Below are 22,746 nucleotides of genomic sequence, written 5' to 3'. Positions count from 1 at the left end.
CTGCTTCCAGCTTGCGTCCTGGGAACGCCCCTACCGCAACCCTCTTGTCACCTCTTACCCTCTCTTTGATGGCTACAACCCTCTCTTTGATGGCTTGTCACCTCTTACCTTCTCTTTGATGGCTTTTGAGGTACAAATAGCCACGGGTCGGGCGCAGCAGTGGCGCGGCGCGGATGTTCACGGCAAAAGGTCAACGCGGGAGCCTGCACTTTGGACACTCTCCAAATTCACTCTAACTCGGCGCGCAGCCCTAGAGAAGAAGCACGTCTATCGGCCTCGCACCGGGTGCAGTAACCAACTCCTTTATTTACAGATATATACATTTGATACAAAACACTGTCACAAAAGGCACCACATAACATTTGAAATAAAAACCGAAACTGAACGAAACATCACGACAAAATAGTAGGCGGATGCGCATGGCTGCAGTGCCCACAAGATAATTATGATCATCACCACCACGAATCCACGCGCAAGGCGGCACGTTATCCCGTTAGCCGCGTGCTGCACAAGTCGACAGCTTGTTGGAGATTCTCGCGACTTACGACGATGAGGCGATGGGTTTCCGAGGGAACCGCGAACACCACAGCGCACCGCGACAAAGATTTCCGCCGCACGACGACCGCCGGCAACGCCTATGCCACTGACGACGTGCCAAACTCTGCTCGAGCTCCGCGCCCCGCTGAAGACGTGTCCGTGGAGCACCTCACGTACAGCATCAACTCCAGCCATCCGCGGACGTTGCGGGACAAGGACACGCTGTGCAAACGACACCAGCGGCGACGCGCGATGGTGCGTCGAGTCTGCCAGTCGGAAGGGCAGTTGAGGCCGACTTTGCCGGCCGCCAACACGACGCCGGTGATCCCTGCTCTGTCAGATGACCAGGAACAGGAAACGACACTGCTCGAGGTGCTTGGAACCTTGCACCAGGGGCTCGGAAGACAGACCGTAAGTTGAGATTTATTTACTATTATATGACGATTCCTTTCGAGGACGCGACACAGAAGGTTAGCGAGGTACAAATAGCTTACGAGAGAACAACGGTGAGAAATGATGCAATACTGCAATATCTGCCTCTTCGCTGTACAAAAAAAGCTAGTTAATTCGGCACCAGCTGATTCGCAAAATCGGATAATTCGGAGGCGTTCCGTGGTTCCGGCAAGCATACATGTAATGTTTTAAAGCATCAAACTTGTGTTGATTCGGTCATATTTGGCAGCAGCCCGGTTAAGTCATATCACTGCGACCCAGCAAAATGTCACCTAACATTGCCATTTGAAAGACCGCATTTCTCATATTCCAGGTATAGGTAATTTCTAACTGGGAATACGCATCAGGGTTGCAAAAACATATCGATACCGACCTAGCCACACTGAAAACCTGGACGCCGACGCTGGAATATGAGTTTTCGTTCCGTGGTGGTGTTTCAGCTAGTAGAGACCGCATGGGGTACTTAACGAAAGAAACAAAAAAATGGCAGCATATCCACGGAGTGAATGATGGAGAGTGGGGCGAAGAATTCGTCCGTCCATTCGTTCTTGCTTCCGTCCATCCATGCGTCCGTCAGTGTGACCGTCCATGCGTCCATCAGCCCGTCCGTGCGTGCTTCTGTTCGTGCGTCCGTTCCTGCGTTCGTCCATGCAACCGCCCCTGCGTCCGTTCATGCGTCCATCCATGCATCTCTATGTGTCCGTTCGTCCATCTATTCAACACTCCAAGTACCACCATCTCGCATCTTTTCATCATATATTCCCCATTAGGGAGCCTACATGAACGGCCGTGTTTAGGGTGATGTCAGCCTTTGACCGACTACATGCCGCCAACGCACCGCCGCCCGCCAAAACACAATGTTGCCAGGCAGCAACGTCGCGCTGTCGCCCCATCTTGGTGCCCGCACTGCGTCTACGCCCGGTTGTGTTTAGTTCTCAATAATACGGCGTCGAACGTTGCGGTAGCGTGTTGAACGCTGCCGGTGAAGCCTTAGAATGCCTGGATGCTGCGTACCGCTCTGCACTAACCACAACAGAAAGGGGGTGCGAATGTTCCGCTTCCCAGCGAGCCCTGGCTGACAACTATGGCTGGCTCAAGTGAAGCGAGACGGCTGGGAGCCCACCAGTGCGTCTCGTATTTGCTCTGTGAGTACTGCGTATTTCATTCACTGTTTTTTCCTGCGGCACACGTATATGTGTTTCGCGGTGTTCGCGAATGAGTAGATAACCGAAGTTGTCGTTGCTGCGTCCACGCATTGCGAGTAGGAAGCCCACAAACGGGACGCGTCCGCGCGTTCGTACGGAGACGCGCTGGCTAGTCTGAGCTGTTGCCACGCTTGCGTTCGTGTCAGCGTAACCTCAGTATTATGTCGCAAGTGTTTGTGTGTGGGCTGCGAATTTCTTCGTGCGCTCACTTTGAGAACTGGGTCGCTTACACGACCCTGAGAACCGCCGCTGTCAAAAGTCCAGGTGTTGTGTGTTGTTACGTCACACGGTCGGCTCCTTTTTGTTGCGCCGTACTTCGCGTAGCTGGAGGAAGCGGCGGCTGGCTCCAAAATGGCGGCGCACAGAAAATTATGCTGAATTTGGTGGAAGCTGGCAACAGCGTGCCCCGTTGCCCGCCTGGTTTTGGCTGAGTTTCTTGAAGGCACTTATTAAGATGTCTCCACCCTAAAAACGGCCGTTCATGTAGGCTCCCTATTCCCCATATAGAAGCACCGCCATCCAGCGGACATTCCAAGGACTAAACGAGAGGCGGCACACGCACACTTTCTTACGGCTTGCGCTTCGGGTCCACTTCCCACCTTTAACCACCTCGAGTTCATGGTATATACTAGTTCACTGTATTCATGGCACTGCGGCCGAACGCTCGCTAAACCTTTCGAAAACCAAGGAGGTTACGCCCAGCGAGTATTACGTAGCAAGCTTTTTCAGTCAGGGCTCAATGTACATGCCAATGGCTGCTAATGGGAAATGAGAGGCGGAGAATTCGGCTTTTACTTTCTTACGGCTTGCGCTTCGTATCTACTTCCCATTTTTAACCACCTCGAGTTCATTCATGGTCTATACAAGTTCATTGTATTCATGAATGGCACTGCGGCTCAACGCTCGCTACGCTCGCTAAACCTTTCACACCGTGACCTTTCTAAAGCTAAGGAGGTTACACCCAGCGAGTATAACGTAGGAACACTCTCTTGTCAGATAGTGCTCAATGTACATGCCAATGGCTGCTAATGGTGATCACAGCCTGCGCGTTAACTAAAAGCCGAATGCTCCTGTCTCTCATTTCCCATTAGCAGCCATTGACATGTACATCGAGCACTATTTTTTATTGTTCAACAACGCACAGAAGAAGTCTCTCACCGGCACCACCTTGGAGGTCAAAATGTTATACTTGTTACATACTACGGAGAACGAACGGGTGCCGCTATAAAAAGCTTCGCCTCTAAAATAGTGAATGTCCAGCGTTCGCGCTTCACAACCTTATTCTTTTAGGCTCATCATTTCGAATCGGGTCACAAAGTTCAAAAGGCTTCGGTCTTTCCTTTAAAACAAAACCATAACCAGCAATAAACGAAGCCGCTAGCGTACGATTCGCCGCCCGCAAGTATGAAGACTTGGCAAATGTGTGTACTACCCATCATTCCCATGGTCGCTGAACGATCGCAGCGCCAGAGTCCCCTCTAGTTAATTTTAGGAAACTACATCTGGGTAACGCATCGTCGCGAAACGCAGCATGTCGCATTTCGCGCCGGTTGCCATCGGACCGCGCCGACGGGCGCTGGTCGCGCTGGTCGCGCCTGGTGTCACACTATGGAGTGCTCGCGTTTTGCTAACGTAGCATCGCTATGCACAGCGCGCGCACACGTCAACGCTATATTGGAGCATATTGAGCCCTTCATGATGCGCTCGCGGCCGTTTTGGTGGCTCCGCATATACAAAATTGATTTTGCGTGACGTCAGTGAATGACGAATAATATGACTGGTGCAAACATGATGACCCTGACACACGCGTCATGTAAGAACATGACAACATACCACGCTCATAGCGTGCTCGCGGCCGTTTCGCTAGCTCCGGATATACTAAATTTGGCATCACGTAACGAGAACACATGGCGAAGGTAAACAGCACATCCAAACATGATAATCATGACACGGAAGTCATGTACGGCATCATTTATGTCCACCTCTTAACCTTCTACTGTTTTTAAAGTGACAAATCAACATTTCTCATTAGTGCTTCGCATAGCATCAATTCTCACTGTACGTGGGATCTGACAATTTTTTTTTATTTTAGCTGGCGCTTCCTTCTCTTTACTTACACAGCCACAGCACTATCCCTATCTGGCTCTACCTTATCTAAGCAGACAAAAAAGCGCCGATACTTCATTACTGCCACGTGAATCTCTTCGAAATTGTGACGCAACCCACACATTAACACAATCGCAGAGTAATGAGCGTCTCCGCCATAGGCCACAATCACGTTGCCTCCAAGCTTGTCTTAGGTACGCTCACATTACCGATTAGCCACGTATTCAGTTCGGTGGAGCTCATGGTGCGACGTAAGTCGCCACGACCCTACAATAGCGTGTGACGCGTCCATGCACACAACGGGTGACAGTGAAAAGGAGTGAAAAAAAAAATGAGAGGCCTCTTACAGTGATCTGTGTTTTGGATGATGATGATGAAATAAACATTTATTTTTCAAAACAGTGTTTTCGAGTTTGTGAGTTCGGGGTCACCCTTGGTGGGTGGGTCCCTAATTTCAGGAATATTCTGGCTGCAATCGCCTCCCGGGCCCTGGCCACAAGTCCTCGTTGGTCGTCTAGGTCACGTGCGGCAATCTTGGCCTCCCACGTCTCGGCTAGGGGGTCGATACGTGCAGTCGTTGCGGACTTGGTATTGGCATCTTCGTGGCGCCACGGGCACTCGAGTAGTAGGTGGGCCAGTGAGTCTGGCACGTCGCATATCGGGCAGTCGTAGGCGTATACCGTTGGGTAGATTCTATGCAGCAGGTGCCGTGTGTATAGGTGTTAGCTTGAAGTCTCCGAAATACTGTTGCCTCTTCTTTAGTCAGCTGGGGGTGAGGTGGCGGGTACACCCTGCGAGCTAGACGAGGGTGTTGTAGGATGGCATTGTATGTTGGTGGTACGGTCTCCACTTCTTCTGCAGCGCTGGCAAGCCGCGGGTCAAGCGAGGCGCTGAGAAGGGCCCGGTTGACGTGACAGCGGGCTGCTGCGTGAGACGCTTCATTTCCTTCGAGCCCCTCGTGCTCCGGCATCATACCACGCAGCTGTAAGGAAGCGGAGCTTGGCTCTTTCTCAGAATTTTGAGAGCTTCGGCTGTGTTTTGGAAGACGAAATAAATGTTTATCCAATCCAATCGGAAAAAGTATGGAGAGAAGCTTGTCGTGTACGTGCAGATCGTACAACTGCTGTTTCCTTTGTCCTTCCTTTCTTTATCTCTTTCTTTTCGATTTCTTTACCTTTATTTCTTTCTTATTTTCTTTTATTTTTCTCTTGCCTTTCGCGTGCTCCTTCCTAAATGCTTCTATTCTCCGCGCCCGCATTGGGACCTTCATTCACGTGCTTAGCAGCGCCACACTTTATTTGTCCTAGGCAACAGCAAAGGTCATGAAATCGTTTTCAAGCAACATTGAATTGTGACGTCTAACAACGACTAAATTCAATAAAAGATCGAGTTGCCGTATCAAAAGTGGCTGATTTCAAGACAAGTCTCTCAATGAAAAGACGTTATTTATTCAGAAAACTGATACAAGAGCACGCGTCTGACCGGGATATATTTATGGGTTGCACTTGGTTAGAGTCGTCAGCGTTCAAATATGTGCACAACACCGCCGCCAAAATGTGCGGCATAGCAGTATATCTCGCAGTTTGGGGCATTCAGGCCTACGGGACGGCTTTAAGCTCTCCCATAGTAGAGTACGCTGTACTCTAAATTGTTACCCACTTTTTTCTATCTCCCCTCCCCCCCTCTTTTCAAGATGTTCGTTACGATTGACACGGCCCCATCAAGTTTGTGGCCCACGGAAAGGCATAATGCTCTCTCATAGTAGAGTACCAAGTACTCATAGTCGTTAACCACTCGTTCTAAACGAAAAATACTTCATACAGTTGTAGTCCAAAAAACGGCTTTAAGCCCTCCTATCCAAGTACGAACTACTCAAAATCGTTACCCCCTTTTAAATGCGAAGCATTTCTTAGCGAACTACGGCGACTTTGAATCTATCTATCTATCTATCTATCTATCTATCTATCTATCTATCTATCTATCTATCTATCTATCTATCTATCTATCTATCTATCTATCTATCTATCTATCTATCTATCTATCTATCTATCTATCTATCTATATATCTATCTATCTATCTATCTATCTATCTATCTATCTGTCTGTCTGTCTGTCTGTCTGTCTGTCTGTCTATCTATCTATCTATCTATCTATCTATCTATCTATCTATCTATCTATCTATCTATCTATCTATCTATCTATCTATCTATCTATCTATCTATCTATCTATCTATCTATCCACCTACGACTTTTTGCTCTCCTGGTCATTTAGATAATGGTATCGATACCAAACTTGGTATGGCATAACATGACTGTATGAAGAACATATTTGATGAGTCATAACATGAAAGTTATGACACGTATGTCTTAAAAAACATGATTTACATTTCATGGTCCGGCAGCTCTTGCGGTGGTTTCGTTCACATGGCATGTTGCAAAACTAGTATGGCATGCTGGTATGGCGAGCACAAGAAACACACCCTAACATGAAAATCATGACATGCGTGTCATGTCACAACATGACTACATGCCACACTCATGATGCGCTCCCGGCCATTTCGCTAGCGTCACATATACCGAATTTGGTATTACAGTACGTGAATGGATGACAAAGGTATGTCACTGGTGCAAACATGATAATCATGAGATCCGTGTCATTTAACAACATGACTACATGCCACGCTCATGATGCGCTGGCGGCCGTTCCGCTAGCTTCAGTTATACCTAATTTGGTATTTCGGGACGTGAATGGAAGACGAAGGTATGATACTGGGGCAAACATGATAAACATGAGATGGGTGTCATGGAACAACATGACTACATGCTACGCTCATTATGCGCTCGCGGCCGTTTTGCTAGCTTCACATGTACCAAATTCGGTATTATGAGACGCGAACGTACGACATAAGTAAATGACACATTCAAACATGATTATCATGACATGCGTGTAATGGACAACGCGACTACATGCCACGCTCATGATGTGATCGCGGCTGTTTTGCTAGCTTCACATATGCCGAATTTGGTATTACGTAACGCCAATGGATGGCGAAGGTATGTTGCTGGTGCAAACATGATAATCATGAGAGGCGTGTCATGTGAGAACATGACTACAAGCCACAGTCAAGGCTCCAATACATTTCGACGTGACGCGGTGCGCGTGCTCGCCGGCGTTCATTTAGCCGCGTCACGCCGGCGTTGACACGCCCGGCGCCGGTCCTGCGAAATACTCGCAGCCGCGAGCCGCGCTGCTTTGACGCATGCGCATTTCAGCACGTCTGGCGTCCCTCCGTCACTAAAAGTGGATGTCGCAGTGTTGTCTGGGTAACGCATCGGCGCGAAATGCAGCATGTCGCATTTCACGGCGGTTGTCGTCGGGCCATGCCTACGGAATCTTGTCGCGCCTACTGTCATGCAGCTTATAGAGTGCTAGCGTTTTGCTAACGTAGCGTCACTGTGCCTAGCGTGCACGCGCGTCAACGCTACATTGGAGTATATTGAGCTCTTCATGATGCACTCGCGGCCGTTTGGCTATAGCTCACATATACCAAATTTGGTGTTACGTAACGTCAATGGATGACGAAATATATGACTGGTGCAATGCATAATAATCCTGACACGCGTGTTACGTAAAAACATGACAACATTTCACTCACATAGCGTGCTCGTGGCCGTTTTGCTAGCTCCACATATATTAAATTTGGTATCATGTGACGTGAATAGATGAAGAAGGTAAACGACACATCCAAACATGATAATGACACGGAAGTCTTGTGTGGCATCATTTGCCTCCACGTCGTAACGTTGTGCTTATTTTAAAGTGACATATCAACAATTTTCATTCGTGTTTCGCATATCATCAATTCCCACTGTATGTGAGAGAGAGAGATAGACTTTATTATTTCTGGCAGATCGCTGGGATGGGCGCCCACCTAGGGGCCAACGGAGAGACCATGTCTCCCGGCAGCTTCCTTGGCCTGCTGGATCGCCCAAAGTTGTTTGTCCAGGCCCGAACTGAGCAGCGCAGTCCGCCAACGCGCCCGAAGGTCTTCATTGGAGGCCGCGACCCCAGAATTTCTGACTAATGCTGGACATTCCCATAGGATATGGTCGAGAGTGGCTCTGGTGGTACAGTTCTGGCATAGATTAAAACTATAGACGTCAGGATATATGTGGTGCATGATGACAGGGTTCGTGTATGTGCGTGTTTGTATAGCTGTCAACACTGAACGGACTGGGCCCGATTTAGCTTGGAGTGAGGCGGAGGGTACTCCCACCTTTGCAGTCGATAGTGTTGAATTATGTCATTAAATTTAGTGAGCCGATCATCCCATTCCCACACCGGCGCAGAAAGACCCGTTTGGGTGGCCGCTTCGTCTGACGTGACTCGGAACGTAAGACCTCGAGCCACGTTGTGCGCCACTTCATTCGGTATGGCCTCCGCGTTACCTAGTAGTGTGTGGGCAGGGAACCACAATATGTGTACGTATTTGTCCGCCTCGTGAATTTTGCCTGTATTAAGAATTCACAATGCCTCGGTGGAGATTCTGCCGCTGGCGTAGTTTCGAACGGCTGTCTGCGAGTCGCTGATTACGCATGAGGCGTTAGTGTGGGCTATGGCCATCGCGATAGCCACTTCCTCTGCCGTTTCTACGTTCCGTGTGATGATTGACGCGCTGCTTTGGCATTGTTGTGTGCGGTCTACGACAGCAGCCACGAAGTAGTGACGTTCCTGGTAGCGTGCTGCGTCGACAAAGACTGCCTCATGCATTGCGCCCAAACATGTTTGACATGGTCCTGGCTCTACTGACACGTCTGCCCTTGTTGTGTTCAGGGTGCATGTTTCTTGGTATGGGTGGTACTGTTAGCTTAGCACGGATAGTGCGTGGTATGTCGTGTTTCTCTCCGTGTTGAGAGTGGTAAGTAATACCGAGATTACATAGAATCTGGCAGCCTGGCTTAGTCTTGGCTAAACGCTCGAATTGGGAGATTTGTTGCGCCTCAATAGGTTCCTCAAGGGTATTGTGTAAACCAAGTTGAAAGAGTAGTTAGGTGCTGGTGTTTTGAGGCAAACCTAGCGCTTGTTTGTAAATTTTCCTAATTAGACTGTTGAGTTTTGACTTTTCCGCGGTGAACCATCGGTGGTACGCCACCGTATAGGTGATGTGAGTTAGAAAAAACGCTTGGATCAAACGGATGATGCTGGCCTCTTTCATGCCTTTGTGTTTATTGGTAATGCGCCTAATGAGGCACATCGTAATAGACACTCTGGCTTCAATGTTGCGAACTGTCTCTCCGTTTGTACCCTTACTTTCTATGATCAAACCTAGCACTCTGATTTTGTTCACGGTTGGTATGGCGTGACCATCGCTTGTAGTGAGTTTTATATCAGCGTGTGCCTGCGCTTGGGGATGTTGTTTGGGTGGCCGACCTCTAAGTGTAGGGCGATATAGCAGTAGCTCAGATTTCTCCGCCGAGCAGGATAGTCCAGTTTCTTGTAAATACTGTTCGACTGTGTCAACCCCCCCTGTAATCTCTGTTCAATGGAACCGTCACTGCCGTCGTACACCCACAGGGTGATGTCGTCGGCGTAAATAGTGTGATGAAGTCCTTGGATGGTTTGAAGTTTTTAAGGAAGACCAATGAGGGTGAGGTTAAACAACATGGGAGATATCACGGAACCCTGCGGGGTGCCCGCACTTCCTATGGTTATTTCGGACGACCTGAGTGCTCCCACAGTGATCGTGGCCGTTCTGCCCGTAAGAAATGCCCTAATATAGTTGCACGTGCGAAGCCCCAAGCTTAGGGTATTGACCTGATTTAGAATGGTGCTATGCGTGACAGAGTCAAAAGCCTACTTCAGATCAAGACCAAGTATGCCCTTAGTGGAGCGTCCCGTACTGTCTATGATGTGATGCATAAGCTGCAACATATGGCACCCTGCGTTGAAAGATGCCTGCGGAAGCCGATCATGGTGTGTGGGAAAAAATCATTGTCTTCGAGGTAATTTGTCAGTCTAGCCAGGAAAGCGTGTTCCATCAATTTGCCTATGCAAGATGTTAAGGAGATGGGCCTAAGATTGTCAGTATTCAGTGGTTTGCCTGGTTTCGGAATCAGAATCACCTTGGCCGTTTTCCAATGCGGGGGCAAGATTCCGGTGTTCCAGCAGTTATTAATATAGTCTGTGATATGCGTGATCGACTCATCGTCCAAATTGCGTGTCATCTTATTCGTGATGTTATCCGGACCTGGTGCAGATTTGGTGTTAAGTTTTTGTAGGGCGGCACGGATATCCGCTTCGGTGAATTCTTCGTATAGAGTAGTGTTGATCTGGCCCGTATAATCTGGATGCTGCTGAGTAGGAGCCTGAGAGATATATTTGAGCTCTACCTCCCTAAGAAACTCCTCGTCGGTGCCCTTGTAAGCATGTATTAGTTTGTTGATGGTTTGTCGTTTGGCGGTTTCGCTGTCTTCTGGGTCGAGCAGGAACCGTAGAAAATGCCAAGATTTACTAAGACTTAGCTGCCTGTCCATCGCATCGCAGGTTTCATCCCAGTGTTGCCGGCTTAGCTGTGTTGCATACATCTCTATCTCTGTGTTGAGGAGTGCTATGCGTTACTTGAGGTTTCTGTTGTGTTTCTGTGTCTTCCACCTCTTTGGAGCGATTGCTTTGCCTCCCACATGTGGAGGAGCCGGCTATCGATCTCTTTGAGGTGTGCCTCGGGAGGTACGATTCGGGTGGCATTATTAATATCCTGTTTAAGCGTGTGTATCCAGTCCTCTATGTCGCTGATGGGTTGGACCTGGTTCTCACGTGATTTGCGGAACTGGGTTCAGTCTACCAACTTTATACCTGTGTCACACGGGCGCGCAAAAAGTCTTTTAAGTAAGCGGTCTTTTACGAAGTTGAAAGACTTTTAACAAAGAGGTGTTTGCGGCGCAGACACACGGCAGCAACGATCTCCTTTTAGTGTTTTCGTTCGAAGACGCTAGCGAAAGCGTGGCGCTAGCAGTTAAAAGAGAAGCAATGAAAATTAAACGATGTATCACGATGTACAAATTAAAGACTTGTTGCACTGCTCGTTTCTTCAAATAAATTTAAGAATAAGAGATGAAGAGACACCAATGTGAATGTTATTTTGCACTAGATAAGGAAGCATTCCCATAACTAGCGACGTGCACAAGTCCGTCTGGCACCACTGTGCTTTTATTTACCGTATTTGTTTTTCGCTGCTGTCGACTGCTCTCGACACGTTATGGGCGACCGTACGGGAGAAAAAGCGAGGATCGCAAGCCTCAAGGCCTGCCTTCTCGCTCTGGAAAGCGAGGCAGACGCTGCAAAAGCCGCCAAGGAGAGGATAAAGCAGCGCAAGACCGAGCGTCACCACGTGATATTGCCGACGCGTTGTAGCTGCTTACGAGAGTAGAAAAGGAAATAACCATTAAAAGAGTTCATTACACCTTCTGCAGGATATGAAATTTGTTTTTACAAAGAGTTTTGGTGACAGAAAAATAAGCATTCGCTCTTTTTTTCCCACCACTCGAAAATTGCTGGCGCCCACTGGTTTCGAGGCTACTCATTCGGAGCCGTAAAAGAGATCGACGAACGCCGTTTACGAAAAAGACCGCTTCTGAAAAGGAGTTCGCTCTGTGCCGTGTGTCTGCTGTCAGGAACTCCTTTTCGGAAAAAGAGCGCTTACTTAAAAGACTTTTAAGTGCCCGTGTGACAGGGGTATTAGCTCTTTTCCCGTGGGTTTACGTGGGCCACCTTGAACATGTACCTCGATGGTGTAGTGGTCGCTACCCAGGTCCTCTAGGGCATTTTTCCAGGTGGCTGCTGATGTGTTTCTCGGGAACGTCAGATCAGGCGTTGTGTTGTGTCTTTACTGGGGCTAGTGCCCGCACGTGTGGGTGTGCTAGGGTTGGTGATAGAGCTAATCCTTCTTGCTGCGAGTCAAACCAGAGGGCCCTACTTTTAGGAAACACATAAGGGTATCCCCAGGCAGTGTGTGGTGCGTTGAAGTCCCCCGCTATTAAGATGGGATTTTGGCCAGCGATGCTGAGGGCGCGTTTAAAGAGTGTGAGAAATCTGTGCTTTTTTTGTTTAGGGTTGCTGTATATGTTTAGTATAAAAAGACTTTCCTGTGTCTTGCGTTGCGGAACGAGTTCAATAAATATATAGTCTATATTGGTAATTTCCGTGTCGTGTTGCGTGAACGTAAGGTTTCGTCTAACTAGGGTGGTAAGGACAGTCGTCTCCCGGTTGGCATGTCCGATCGAGCGGTAGCCTGCCAATTTAGCGAGACAATGTGTCTCCTGCAATAAAATGATATCGGGCTTAACTTTCCCCTTAAGGTATTGGTGAAGATTTGCTTGCTTATTCGCGTAGCTTCTACAATTCCATTGCCAAATTGTGTAGGCGTGATTTCTAGCTATGATGAGATGCAGGGGGTAGGAAAGTTCGCCGGCTGTATCACACTGAATGCCGACGAAGAAGGTTGCTTTACATTCGCTGTAAGGTCCAGTCCGCTAGGTGGCAGAGGGGTGATTCCAGCATCCACAGCGATGAGTCGCTGTTGTAGGTGTTCGTTTTGTTGCTGGGTAATATTAGCTATAGTCTCTACGCGGTCAGTAAGGGTTGAGATCAGTCGGGATGCGTTGCTAATCCAATCATTTAATTCTTTGACTGATTGCTGAACTTCCTTCAGGATTTTATTCTCGGGCGTCACGCGTGCGGGTTTGTATTCATTGGCCTAGGTTTGGGCTCTGCGCTTGGGAGGTGGTGGTGTTGTACCTTCCTCCATTTTTTCACTGGGTGTAACAGCTAAGAGCGGTGGTACTACTGGTGGAGCATGCTTTGTTTTTTTATAGTGGTGGACCTCCTCCTTGAGGAGCCTGTTTTCCTCTCCTAAAGCTGCCATTTTCTGGTTACATTGTGCTAACATCTGCTTTAGCTGTGCTATTTCAGCCTCTAATTTATCAAGTTTGCCTTGAGAAGTGGCCTCCTCAGACCCCGAGCGCGCCCCCTTGACTACGTCTACCCAGCCCACCTTGAAGGTTACGCCAGGTCCAGGTGTACGGCTCCGAGATGTTGACTGCGACCGGGAGCGGCGCCGGGAGCGGGGCCGGGAGCGGGGCCGGGAGTGGGGCCAGGAGCGGTGCCGGGAGCGGGGCTGGGGGTGAGACCGCGACCGAGACCGTGACCGAGATCTCGACCAGGCTTTCTTTCCGGGCTTCCGGGTAGGGGTAGGTCCCGCTGCCCGAGGCTGTTGCCGACAGGCGTTGGCTTCGTCGGGTAGTCTTCGTATTGTTGTTGTCGCTCCCATCGCCGGCGTTTCACCAAGTACGGCGTCTTGTAACGTGCCCTGCACGCCTTCTCGGCCGTCTGATGGTCGCCGCCGCATAGTTGACAAGTGGGCTGGCATTGGTGACCTTGCGGGGGGTCGGTCGTACCACAGCCACGGCACACGTGGTCTTTCGGGTTTGGGCATACATCTGCGCGGTGCCCCAGGCGACCGCATTGGTAACACGTCTCTATCTGTTTGCGGTAAAGAGAGCACTTCAACATTGCCCCAACGTATCGAACGTATGTTGGCACGCGAAGACCAGCGAACAATACGATCACCGTCGTTGTGTTGCTGAGGCGTTTTGCAGCGATGGCTGTAGGGTTCTTTGTTGTAATCACATTAGCTGTAATATCTCGGGCAGTATCTTCCAACGGGATATCACGTATCACGCCTTTTGACGTACCGTCTGGTGCTGCTTCATATGCGCTTGTATCGTACGTCTTGTTGCTGACCACAATGCGAGAGATTTTCTGGTATCTATTAGCATGCGCCTCGATGGGTGTGCTCACAACGATGATATTTTGCAGGAAATTTGGGCATATTGTGTGCTCATCTTTTGCGTCTCTCGGAATTTCAGCGGCGTGGTAAATGCTAGTCGCCAGTCGGGCGGCTCCATGATCGGTGAGTCGAAGGCCGCCTTTAGGTCGGATGATGATCTTGTAGTCACCTCGGGGCAGTGGAGGCATACGGCTTAATCTTGTTATTTGACTCAGGCATTGCTCACGCCGTTTCCTGCTGTCATTCCCTCGTGGAGAATCCGCACCGGGTTCTAGTGATTGCCCGCGGGTCGACTTCTTTGATCCTAAGGTGCTCCATCCTGTACTTTCTTCGATTTCTTCACGAGAAATGGGTTCTCCCTCCACAGTGACCTCCATTTCTTCTCAAAAAGTCGGACGCGTCAAACGCGCCGACCGGTGTTTCTTGGTGTCCGCAGAGCTAGGCCGGCCTAGGCAGCAGCGGCTCTGGCAGCTGCGCTGCCGGTGGCTTGGCAGGCGTTAGGCCTATCTCTCTCGCCAGCGTGGTTGACAAAAATGCGTCGGTAAAGGTGTCAAAATTCAAGTCCCATCCTGGAACTTGGTGCCGGTCGATTCCTGATGACAAGCTGAGTACGCGGGTACCAAAGTCTTGTGGGCTTCTAGGTGACTTCCGCTGCAAAACATTCGTTGAAACCGGAGCCGACACGACGCGCGTCCACTCGCTCCGACGAGAGCAGCGTCTCTCCACTCCGTGGATATGCTGCCATTTTTTTCTTTTATTTTTCTCTTGCATTTCGCGTGCTCCTTCCTAACTGCTTCTATTCTCCGCGCCCGCATTGGGACCTTAATTCACGTGCTTAGCAGCGCAACACTTTATTTAACCCAGGAACCAGCAAAGCTCATGCGACCATATTCAAGCAACATTGAAATGTGACGTCAAACAACGACTAAATGCAATAAAAGATCAAGTCGCCGTATCAAAAGCGGCTGATTTCAAGACAATTCTCTGAATGAAAAGACGTTATTTATTTAGAAAACTGGGACAAGAGCACGCGTATGACCGGGATATATTTTAGGGTTGCACTTGGTTAGAGTCGTCAGCGTTCAATTTCTGTGCACAACACCGTCACCAAATTATGCCGCATAGCACTATGTGACTGAATTTCCGGGGACGGCTTTAAGCTCTCCCATAGTAGAGTACCGAGTGCTCTGAGTCGTTAACTACTTTTTCTAAACGCTTATACAGCAGCTTGGCCATTGAGGCCCACGGGACGGCTTTATGCTCTCCCATAATAGAGTAGCCTGTACTCTAATTTGTTACCCACTTTTTTCTATTCCCCCCCCCCCCTTTTGAAGATGTTTGTCACGATTGACACTGCCCCATCAAGTTTGTGGCCCACGGGAAGGCATAATGCCCTCTCATAGTAGAGTACCAGGTACTCATAGTCGTTAACCACTTGTTCTAAACGGAAAATGCTTCATACAGTTGTAGTCCAAAAAACGGCTTTAAGCCCTCCTATTCAATTACGAACTACACAAAATTGTTACCCCTTTTTAAATGCGAAGCATTTCTTAGGGAACTACGGCGACTTTGAATCTATCTATCTATCTATCTATCTATCTATCTATCTATCTATCTATCTATCTATCTATCTATCTATCTATCTATCTATCTATCTATCTATCTATCTATCTATCTATCTATCTATCTATCTATCTATCTATCTATCTATCTATCTATCTATCTATCTATCTATCTATCTATCTATCTATCTAGCCACCTACGACTTTTTGCTCTCCTGGCCATTTGGATAACGGTATCGATACCAAACCTGCTATGGCATACCATGACTATGAAGAACATATTTGATGAGTCATAACATGAAAATTATGACATGTTTTCTTAAAAGTCATGATTTATATTTCATGGTCCGGCAGCTCTTGCGGTGGTTTCGTTCACATGGCATGTTGCAAAACTGGTATGGCATGCTTGCATGGCGAGGACAAGAGACACACCGTAACATGAAGATTATGACATGCGTGTCATGTAACAACATGACTACATGCACATTCATGATGCGCTCACGGCCGTTTCGCTAGCGTCACATATACCGAATTTGGTATTACAGTACGTGAATGGATGACTAAGGTATGTGACTCGTGCAAACATGATAATCATGAGATCCATGTCATGTAACAACATGACTACATGCCATGCTCATGGTGGCTGGCGGCCGTTCCGCTAGCTTCAGTTATACCAAATTTGGTATTTCGGGACGTGAATGGATGACGAAGGTATGATACTGGTGCAAACATGATAAACTTGACACGGGTATCATGGAACAACATGACTACATGCTACGCTCATTATGAGATCGCGGCCGTTTTGCTAGCTTCACATGTACGAAACTCGGTATTACCAGACGCGAACGGACGACATAAGTAAATGAAACATCCAAACATGATTATCATGACATGCGTGTCATGTGATAACACGACTACATGCCACGCTCATGATGCGATCGCGGCTGTTTTGCTAGCTTCACATATGCCGAATTTGGTATTACGTGACGCCAATGGATGGCGAAGGTATGTTGCTGGTGCAAAAATGATAATCATGAGATGCGTGTCATGTGAGGACATGACTACATGCAACAGTCAAGCCTCCAATACATTTCGACGTGACGCGGTGCGCGTGCTCGCTGGCATTCATTTAGCCGCGTCACGTTGGCGTTGACCGCCCGGCGCCGGTCCTGCGAAATACTCGCAGCCGCGAGCCGCGCTGCTTTGACGCATGCGCATTTCAGCACGTCTGGCGTCCCTCCGTCACGAAAAGAGGATGACGCAGTGTTGTCTGGGTAACGCATCGGCGCGAAATGCAGCATGTTGCATTTCGCGGCGGTTGTCGTCGGGCTGTGCCTTCGGAATCTTGTCGCGCCTGCTGTCATGCAGCTTATAGAGAGCTAGCGTTTTGCTAACGTAGCGTCACTGTGCCTAGCGTGCGCGCGCGTCAACTCTACATTGGAGTATATTGAGCTCTTCATGATGCGCTCGCGGCCGTTTGGCTATAGCTCACATATACCAAATTTGGTGTTACGTAACGTCAATGGATGACGAAATATATGACTGGCCTAATGCATGATAATCCTGACACGCGTGTCACGTAAAAACATGACAACATACCACTCACATAGCGTGCTCGCGGCTGTTTTGCTAGCTCCACATATATTAAATTTGGTATCATATCACGTGAATAGATGACGAAGGTAAACGACACATCCAAACATGATAATGACATGGAAGTCATGTATGGCATCATTTACCTCCACGTCGTAACGTTGTGCTTATTTTAAAGTTACATATCCACATTTTTCATTCGTGTTTCGCATATCATCGAATCCCACTGTATGTGGGATCTGCAAATGTTTTCACTTGATAGCATTTTTAACCGTGCACACAAGCTAGAAGAGCTGGAAACGCATACCGCGTTTTTCGCGACTGAAAAACGCCACGTGCAGCGAACAGTGTTATTGGCTGCACGGTGTATGAAAAAAAGAAAGCATGCATTATTCTTCTAACACTAAGTTCCCACGTGCGAAATGCCATTATGGACGCTGTGCACTGCATTTGCATTTCCTCACAATTTTTTTCGGGGAGGCGGGGGAATTTTTAAGTGTGAATACACTTTATGAGCGACCCCAAACCATCCACCGCCGTCGGCGGCGTCCACAGTCTTCTCTCTATCTTTAAAAGAAAGAGGACTTGGAGGGCCGCAGTGCGACGCTCTACCGAATGAGCCACGGACGCGACGCTGTTATCGGTGTCAGTAACGCGCCTTATACTACCTCCCCCTTCGCTCGCTCCTCCGCTCTCCTCGCTCGCTGCAGCTGCGCGCGCTCCCCTCTCTCTCTCGCCTGTCCGCCTTCTCTCTCAGTCTCCCGTCGAGAGCGGGTCGTGAGGGAGAGTAAAGTTAAAATCCGTTGGCATTCGCCAGTGAGTTAACGTAAACTCCCCAGTGTGATCAAATTGCGATTCCCAGGAACCATTGCACCGTAAAGGCGCCATAGTGTGATTAATAAATATAATAGTGCGAATTAATAAATACCCCTCATAGCATCACCCCGTGTATTCGCACTAAACCATGTTCACCCTCGGGGAAATGCTTGGGAGTTTATTTTTAGGGGCGAAGCTTTTTATAGCGGCTCTCATTCGTCCCTCGCAGCTGTTGTATTGTGTAGTAAGTATAACATTTTGACCTCCAAGGTGGTGCCGGTGAGAGATTTCTTCTGTGCGTTGCTGAACAATAGAAGATAGTGCTCAATGTACATGCCAATGGCTGCTAAGGGAGAATGAAAGACAGGAGCATTCGGTTTTTAGTTAACGCGCGCGCTGCGATCTCCATTAGCAGCCATTGGCATGTACATTGAGTACTACCTGACAAGGAAGGGTTGCTACGTTATACTCGCTGTGTGTAACCTGCTTAGTTTTAGAAAGGTTTAGCGAGCGTTGAGCCGCAGTGCCATGAATACATTGAACTAGTATATACCATGAACTCGAGGCGGTTGAAGGTGGGAAGTAGATACGAAGCGCAAGCCGTAAGAACGTAAAAACCGAATTCTCCTGTCTCTCATTTCCCATTAGCAGCCATTGGCATGTACATTGAGCACTATCTGGCAATAAAAGGTTGCTACGTTATACTCGCTGGGCGAAACCTTTTAGATGCGGAAGCATCTTATACTCGCGCCTTGTAGTGCGCCGTCCGCGCCGTCCGCACCGCTTCTCGAACATTCGACAGCTGACGCGCGCGCATGCGCCGTCGCGCCGTCGCCCACTCTTCCACCATCTGTGCATCCCTTCCTCCTCTACACACCTCGCGCGCTTCACTCCTCCACCATCTGTGCACCCTTCCTCCTCTACACACCGCGTTCGACATCTACAATTCTCCTGATTCTCCAGTGGACGCGCATGTGGCGTCGCGCTTCGAGAACATTCAACAGCTGACAGTGAATGCGCCGTCGTGCTGTATATATACTCAAGGTCGGCGCTCGCTTGCTCAGTTGCCGCTCGTCGGTTGGTTTGTACGGCGCGTCGACGTCCAAGGTCGTGGTGAAATGAATTCCAACGAATCCACAAACACAATGATCGACGTCCCTTCGACCAGCGCCGCCCTTTCGCATACGTGTGTACGTGTTCACTCATTTAACACCCCCTCCTACAACCACGTTAACCAATTTAGCCATCGACCCAAGTAAGTCGTAATTTAACACCCCATTTCACAACCACGTTAACCAATTTAGCCATCGACCCAAGTAAGTCGCACTTTGACACCCCGTTAACCAATTATATGGTCCGCATCCTCCTCAGTGTTTCCCCGAGGGAAGCTGCGGGCAATTTTTTGATTTTAGAAAGGTTTAGCGAGCGTTGGGCCGCAGTGCCATGAATACAGTGAACTTGTATATTCCATGAACTCGAGGTGGTAAAGGTGGGAAGTAGACCCGAAGCGCAAGCCGTAAGAAAGTGTGCGTGTGGCACCTCTCGTTTAGTCCTTGGAATGTCCGCTGGCTGGCGGTGCTTCTTATGGAGAATATATGATGAAAAGATACGATATGTTGGTACTTGGAGTGTTAAATAGATGGACGAACGGACACACAGGCAGATGCATGGATGGACGCATGAACGGACGCAGGGGCGGATGCATGGACGAACGCAGGGATGGACACACAAACAGACGCACGCACAGACGGGCGGATGGACGCATGTACGGCCACACAGACGGATGCATGGACGGACGGAAGCAAGAACAAATGGACGGGCGAATGCTTCGCCCCACTATCCATCATTCACTCCGTGGATATACTGACATTTTTTTTACCTCGAGTTTTTACAGCTTCAATGTTAGAAACAAGCCAGGGTGAAGTTAATCTTAGTGCCAAAACTAGAGTGTGGGAACGAAAGTGGAGCACGGAAAAGCCGTGTAGTATCTGAACTCTCAATCTTGCAGAACAAGACATCATGGTTGGTCCTCAAACTCTAGGTAAGAGAAGTCGACAATGGCTCGCAGTCTAAGAAGTGCACCAACGATGCTATTGTTATAATAATTTTATTACTTTTGAAGAGTAATATTTCAATGTTATTACTTTTGTGCCACCTGTAATCTATGTATAGTCAGGTGCGTCGCCAGGATTTTTTTTACCGGGGCAAGTTAGTTCTTTCAGAGGGCACAGAGGCTGGGGACATATGCGTTGTGTTTTCAGTATGCTTGCTTTTGATGGGGGCCAAATGGGCAGGAAGAAATTTTTGGGGGTGGTGCTCCAGCCCCCTTCCATACCTCTGCTGGTTCTGACTTTGAATGTAGTTTAATTAACACTTTAAAATTTTCAGCCGTTAATTAGTCAATTTAATGGCATTATACATTGCTAACTTGGCGTAATGAAGTCGTAACGTAAGTGCGTGACATCTGCCAAAGCATATCACCGGAAAACCACCGCAAGTTAATGATGCGCAAACGTGCCGATTGGTTTCAGGGGCTGAATACCACCGAAACGACTGAGTGGCCGGCCACTTCGGCGTCGGTGTTCCCGTATATCACCTCACCGTCGCGCCCCTGTCATTCATGCCGGCGATCGCCGTTCGGGTACTACAACATGGACAGCGACTCGAGCAGCTGTACGAGCTGCACCAGCAGCAGCACGATCACCAGCAGTGTGAGCAGCAGCGAGACCACGTCCGTCCTGTACGTGAGAGTCGCGTAAATTCTTTAGATGCGAGGCAGGTTTTGCTCGCTGCTGTGTCCGTCCCTTAGCGACCGTCCACCCCCACACTGCGCATCTGCCAACTTTGCCCCCTCACCTCACGTTAGCGCGAGGAACGGGGGGAGGGGGGAGGTGTCCAAGCGCTGCCACCGCTTCGTTTCTCCTCTCCCGTTCATCGTTCTGTTACAGCTGTGCGCTTGTATGTAATGCTGCGCGTGCTCGCTCCACTGCATTCTCATAGCAGCACTGGGTGTTCACTTTGTGGTACACACACGGTATTACACACAAATGGGAGGGGGGTAGCATAAGCGGTACACAACATATACACAACTTCCACTACCCTTTTCCCATGCCGAACTGTTGAGGTGTCATCGTAATGATAGACAGTTACGGGCGGCACCTTTCTCTTCCTTTTCATTTACATAACCACATAGTAGTTGGAAACATACAAATAAAAACAAGTGCGAACACAAGGGAACACCATTGCTGCTTCGCATGGTTCTCTTTAGTGGGAGATGGGGTATTTTTTATTTACGATTTCAATAGGCTCCATCTAAAACAAAGTTGTGCTTATGTTAAGACGTCTTGGAATCAACTTGATTTGCTTCTAAACGGAGCGTACTATCGGAGGCACACAGATGCACATTCGATGGAACAATAAAAAGCAATGATTTTTCTCGCATTAGCAAATTAGTCGTTTGCAGTTTCAAAACCACCGCGCTCGCCTCGAGGATACGCTATGGCAGCTAGAAAATGCGCAAGAAAAGAAGGTGTGACGACGCCACCTTGAATTTTTGGCTACAATCGTCGTGACGTTATAGATTCTGACGGCGTCTATGAGGTACTACTTAGATCTTATTACCATCACGCGTTGCTTGGTAACGGCAGGATGGAAAGCACAAAAGAAAAAGTAAACCTACTGCATAAAAGGGCAATCGGATTATACTTCTGGGCGAAAAGTGCAAGAAGAACACGAAAAAAATTATTGAGCAAGAGAAATTGCCTCCATCGGGAAACATTAGCTTTGGAACATTAAATAGCTGCAAATAAGGAATAGATGCATATTGTGGGGTCTCGATTTGGGGAGCGAGTGCCATGCTTTTGAAGTGAGCGGACCCAGCAGACGCTGTCGCAACAAACCAAACAATAACGCATTTATTTACTTAACTACTTTTTGAACGACGATATCGTAAGCTGAATTACTATAACATCAATCGTGATGACCACGCTAATACATCCTTACACAATATTTGACAACCCTCCACAACATGACGAACAAGGTGGTGTCGCTAACGCCTGACTCACCACAAGGACCCCGGGCAGACGGCCCGCGGTGCCGTGCACCGGGGTCCTACTGCGAGAGACAACCGTTCGCGCCAAACGCCCCCAGCCGAAGAGACCAATTTATTTCTCGCGCGCCGCCACCAAGGCTTGCCACCAAGGCTTGCCACCAAGGCTTGCCACCAAGGCTCTCCACCAAGGCTTGCCGCCAGGCGTTGCCGCCGGCGCTAACGTTTTCTAATCATGATGAAGGTGGTGGTGATCAACGCTCGCGAACACAACGCCACCTACCGTTCAATAGTTGTGACGCAAAAATAGGGTTTTCCTGTGAGACACGCGCGCCACGCGCTGCAAACAACTTTAGAGGCAGTGTAGCACCCCTACATCCCCTCTTAACCTTATAACCTTAATTCAAACCATATCCCCCCCCCCCCCAAAAAAAAAGAACACGAAAGAATCAGCTACACAAGCTCTAACAAAAAATGACAACCCATGTCCCTACATAGTGTCCGTGCACGAGGACACCACCGCCGGTCGACACTGCTGCACTGTCCGGTTCGACGACCTAACCTCAGTACCGGTCCCGCAC

The 22,746-nt window shown here is 48.8% G+C and overlaps 1 protein-coding gene across 1 annotated transcript; it reads left to right on the top strand.

Annotated features, from left to right (window-relative positions):
* The first annotated feature begins 248 nt into the window (after window positions 1-248).
* Window positions 249-21,359, top strand: LOC119185706 (uncharacterized). The gene is made up of 2 exons (XM_075895637.1): window positions 249-948; window positions 20,649-21,359. The coding sequence occupies exons 1-2, from the start codon at window positions 550-552 to the stop codon at window positions 20,874-20,876; spliced, it is 627 nt and encodes a 208-aa protein (XP_075751752.1). The 5' UTR covers window positions 249-549; the 3' UTR covers window positions 20,877-21,359.
* The last annotated feature ends 1,387 nt before the right edge of the window (window positions 21,360-22,746 follow it).

This window comes from Rhipicephalus microplus, chromosome 5 (genome assembly GCF_043290135.1).
Source record: "Rhipicephalus microplus isolate Deutch F79 chromosome 5, USDA_Rmic, whole genome shotgun sequence".
Lineage (NCBI taxonomy): Eukaryota > Metazoa > Arthropoda > Arachnida > Ixodida > Ixodidae > Rhipicephalus > Rhipicephalus microplus.
The sequence above is the reverse complement of the archived record's forward strand: the minus strand, read 5'-3'. Positions and strand labels throughout refer to the sequence as shown.

What these genes read in the sequence shown, in the direction of transcription:
- LOC119185706 (XM_075895637.1), top strand. Translation starts at nt 550, where the DNA reads ATGAGGCGATGGGTTTCCGAGGGAACCGCGAACACCACAGCGCACCGC. An exon ending in AGGGGCTCGGAAGACAGACC is followed by an intron (nt 949 to 20,648) that starts GTAAGTTGAGAT and finishes GATTGGTTTCAG; the next exon opens with GGGCTGAATACCACCGAAAC.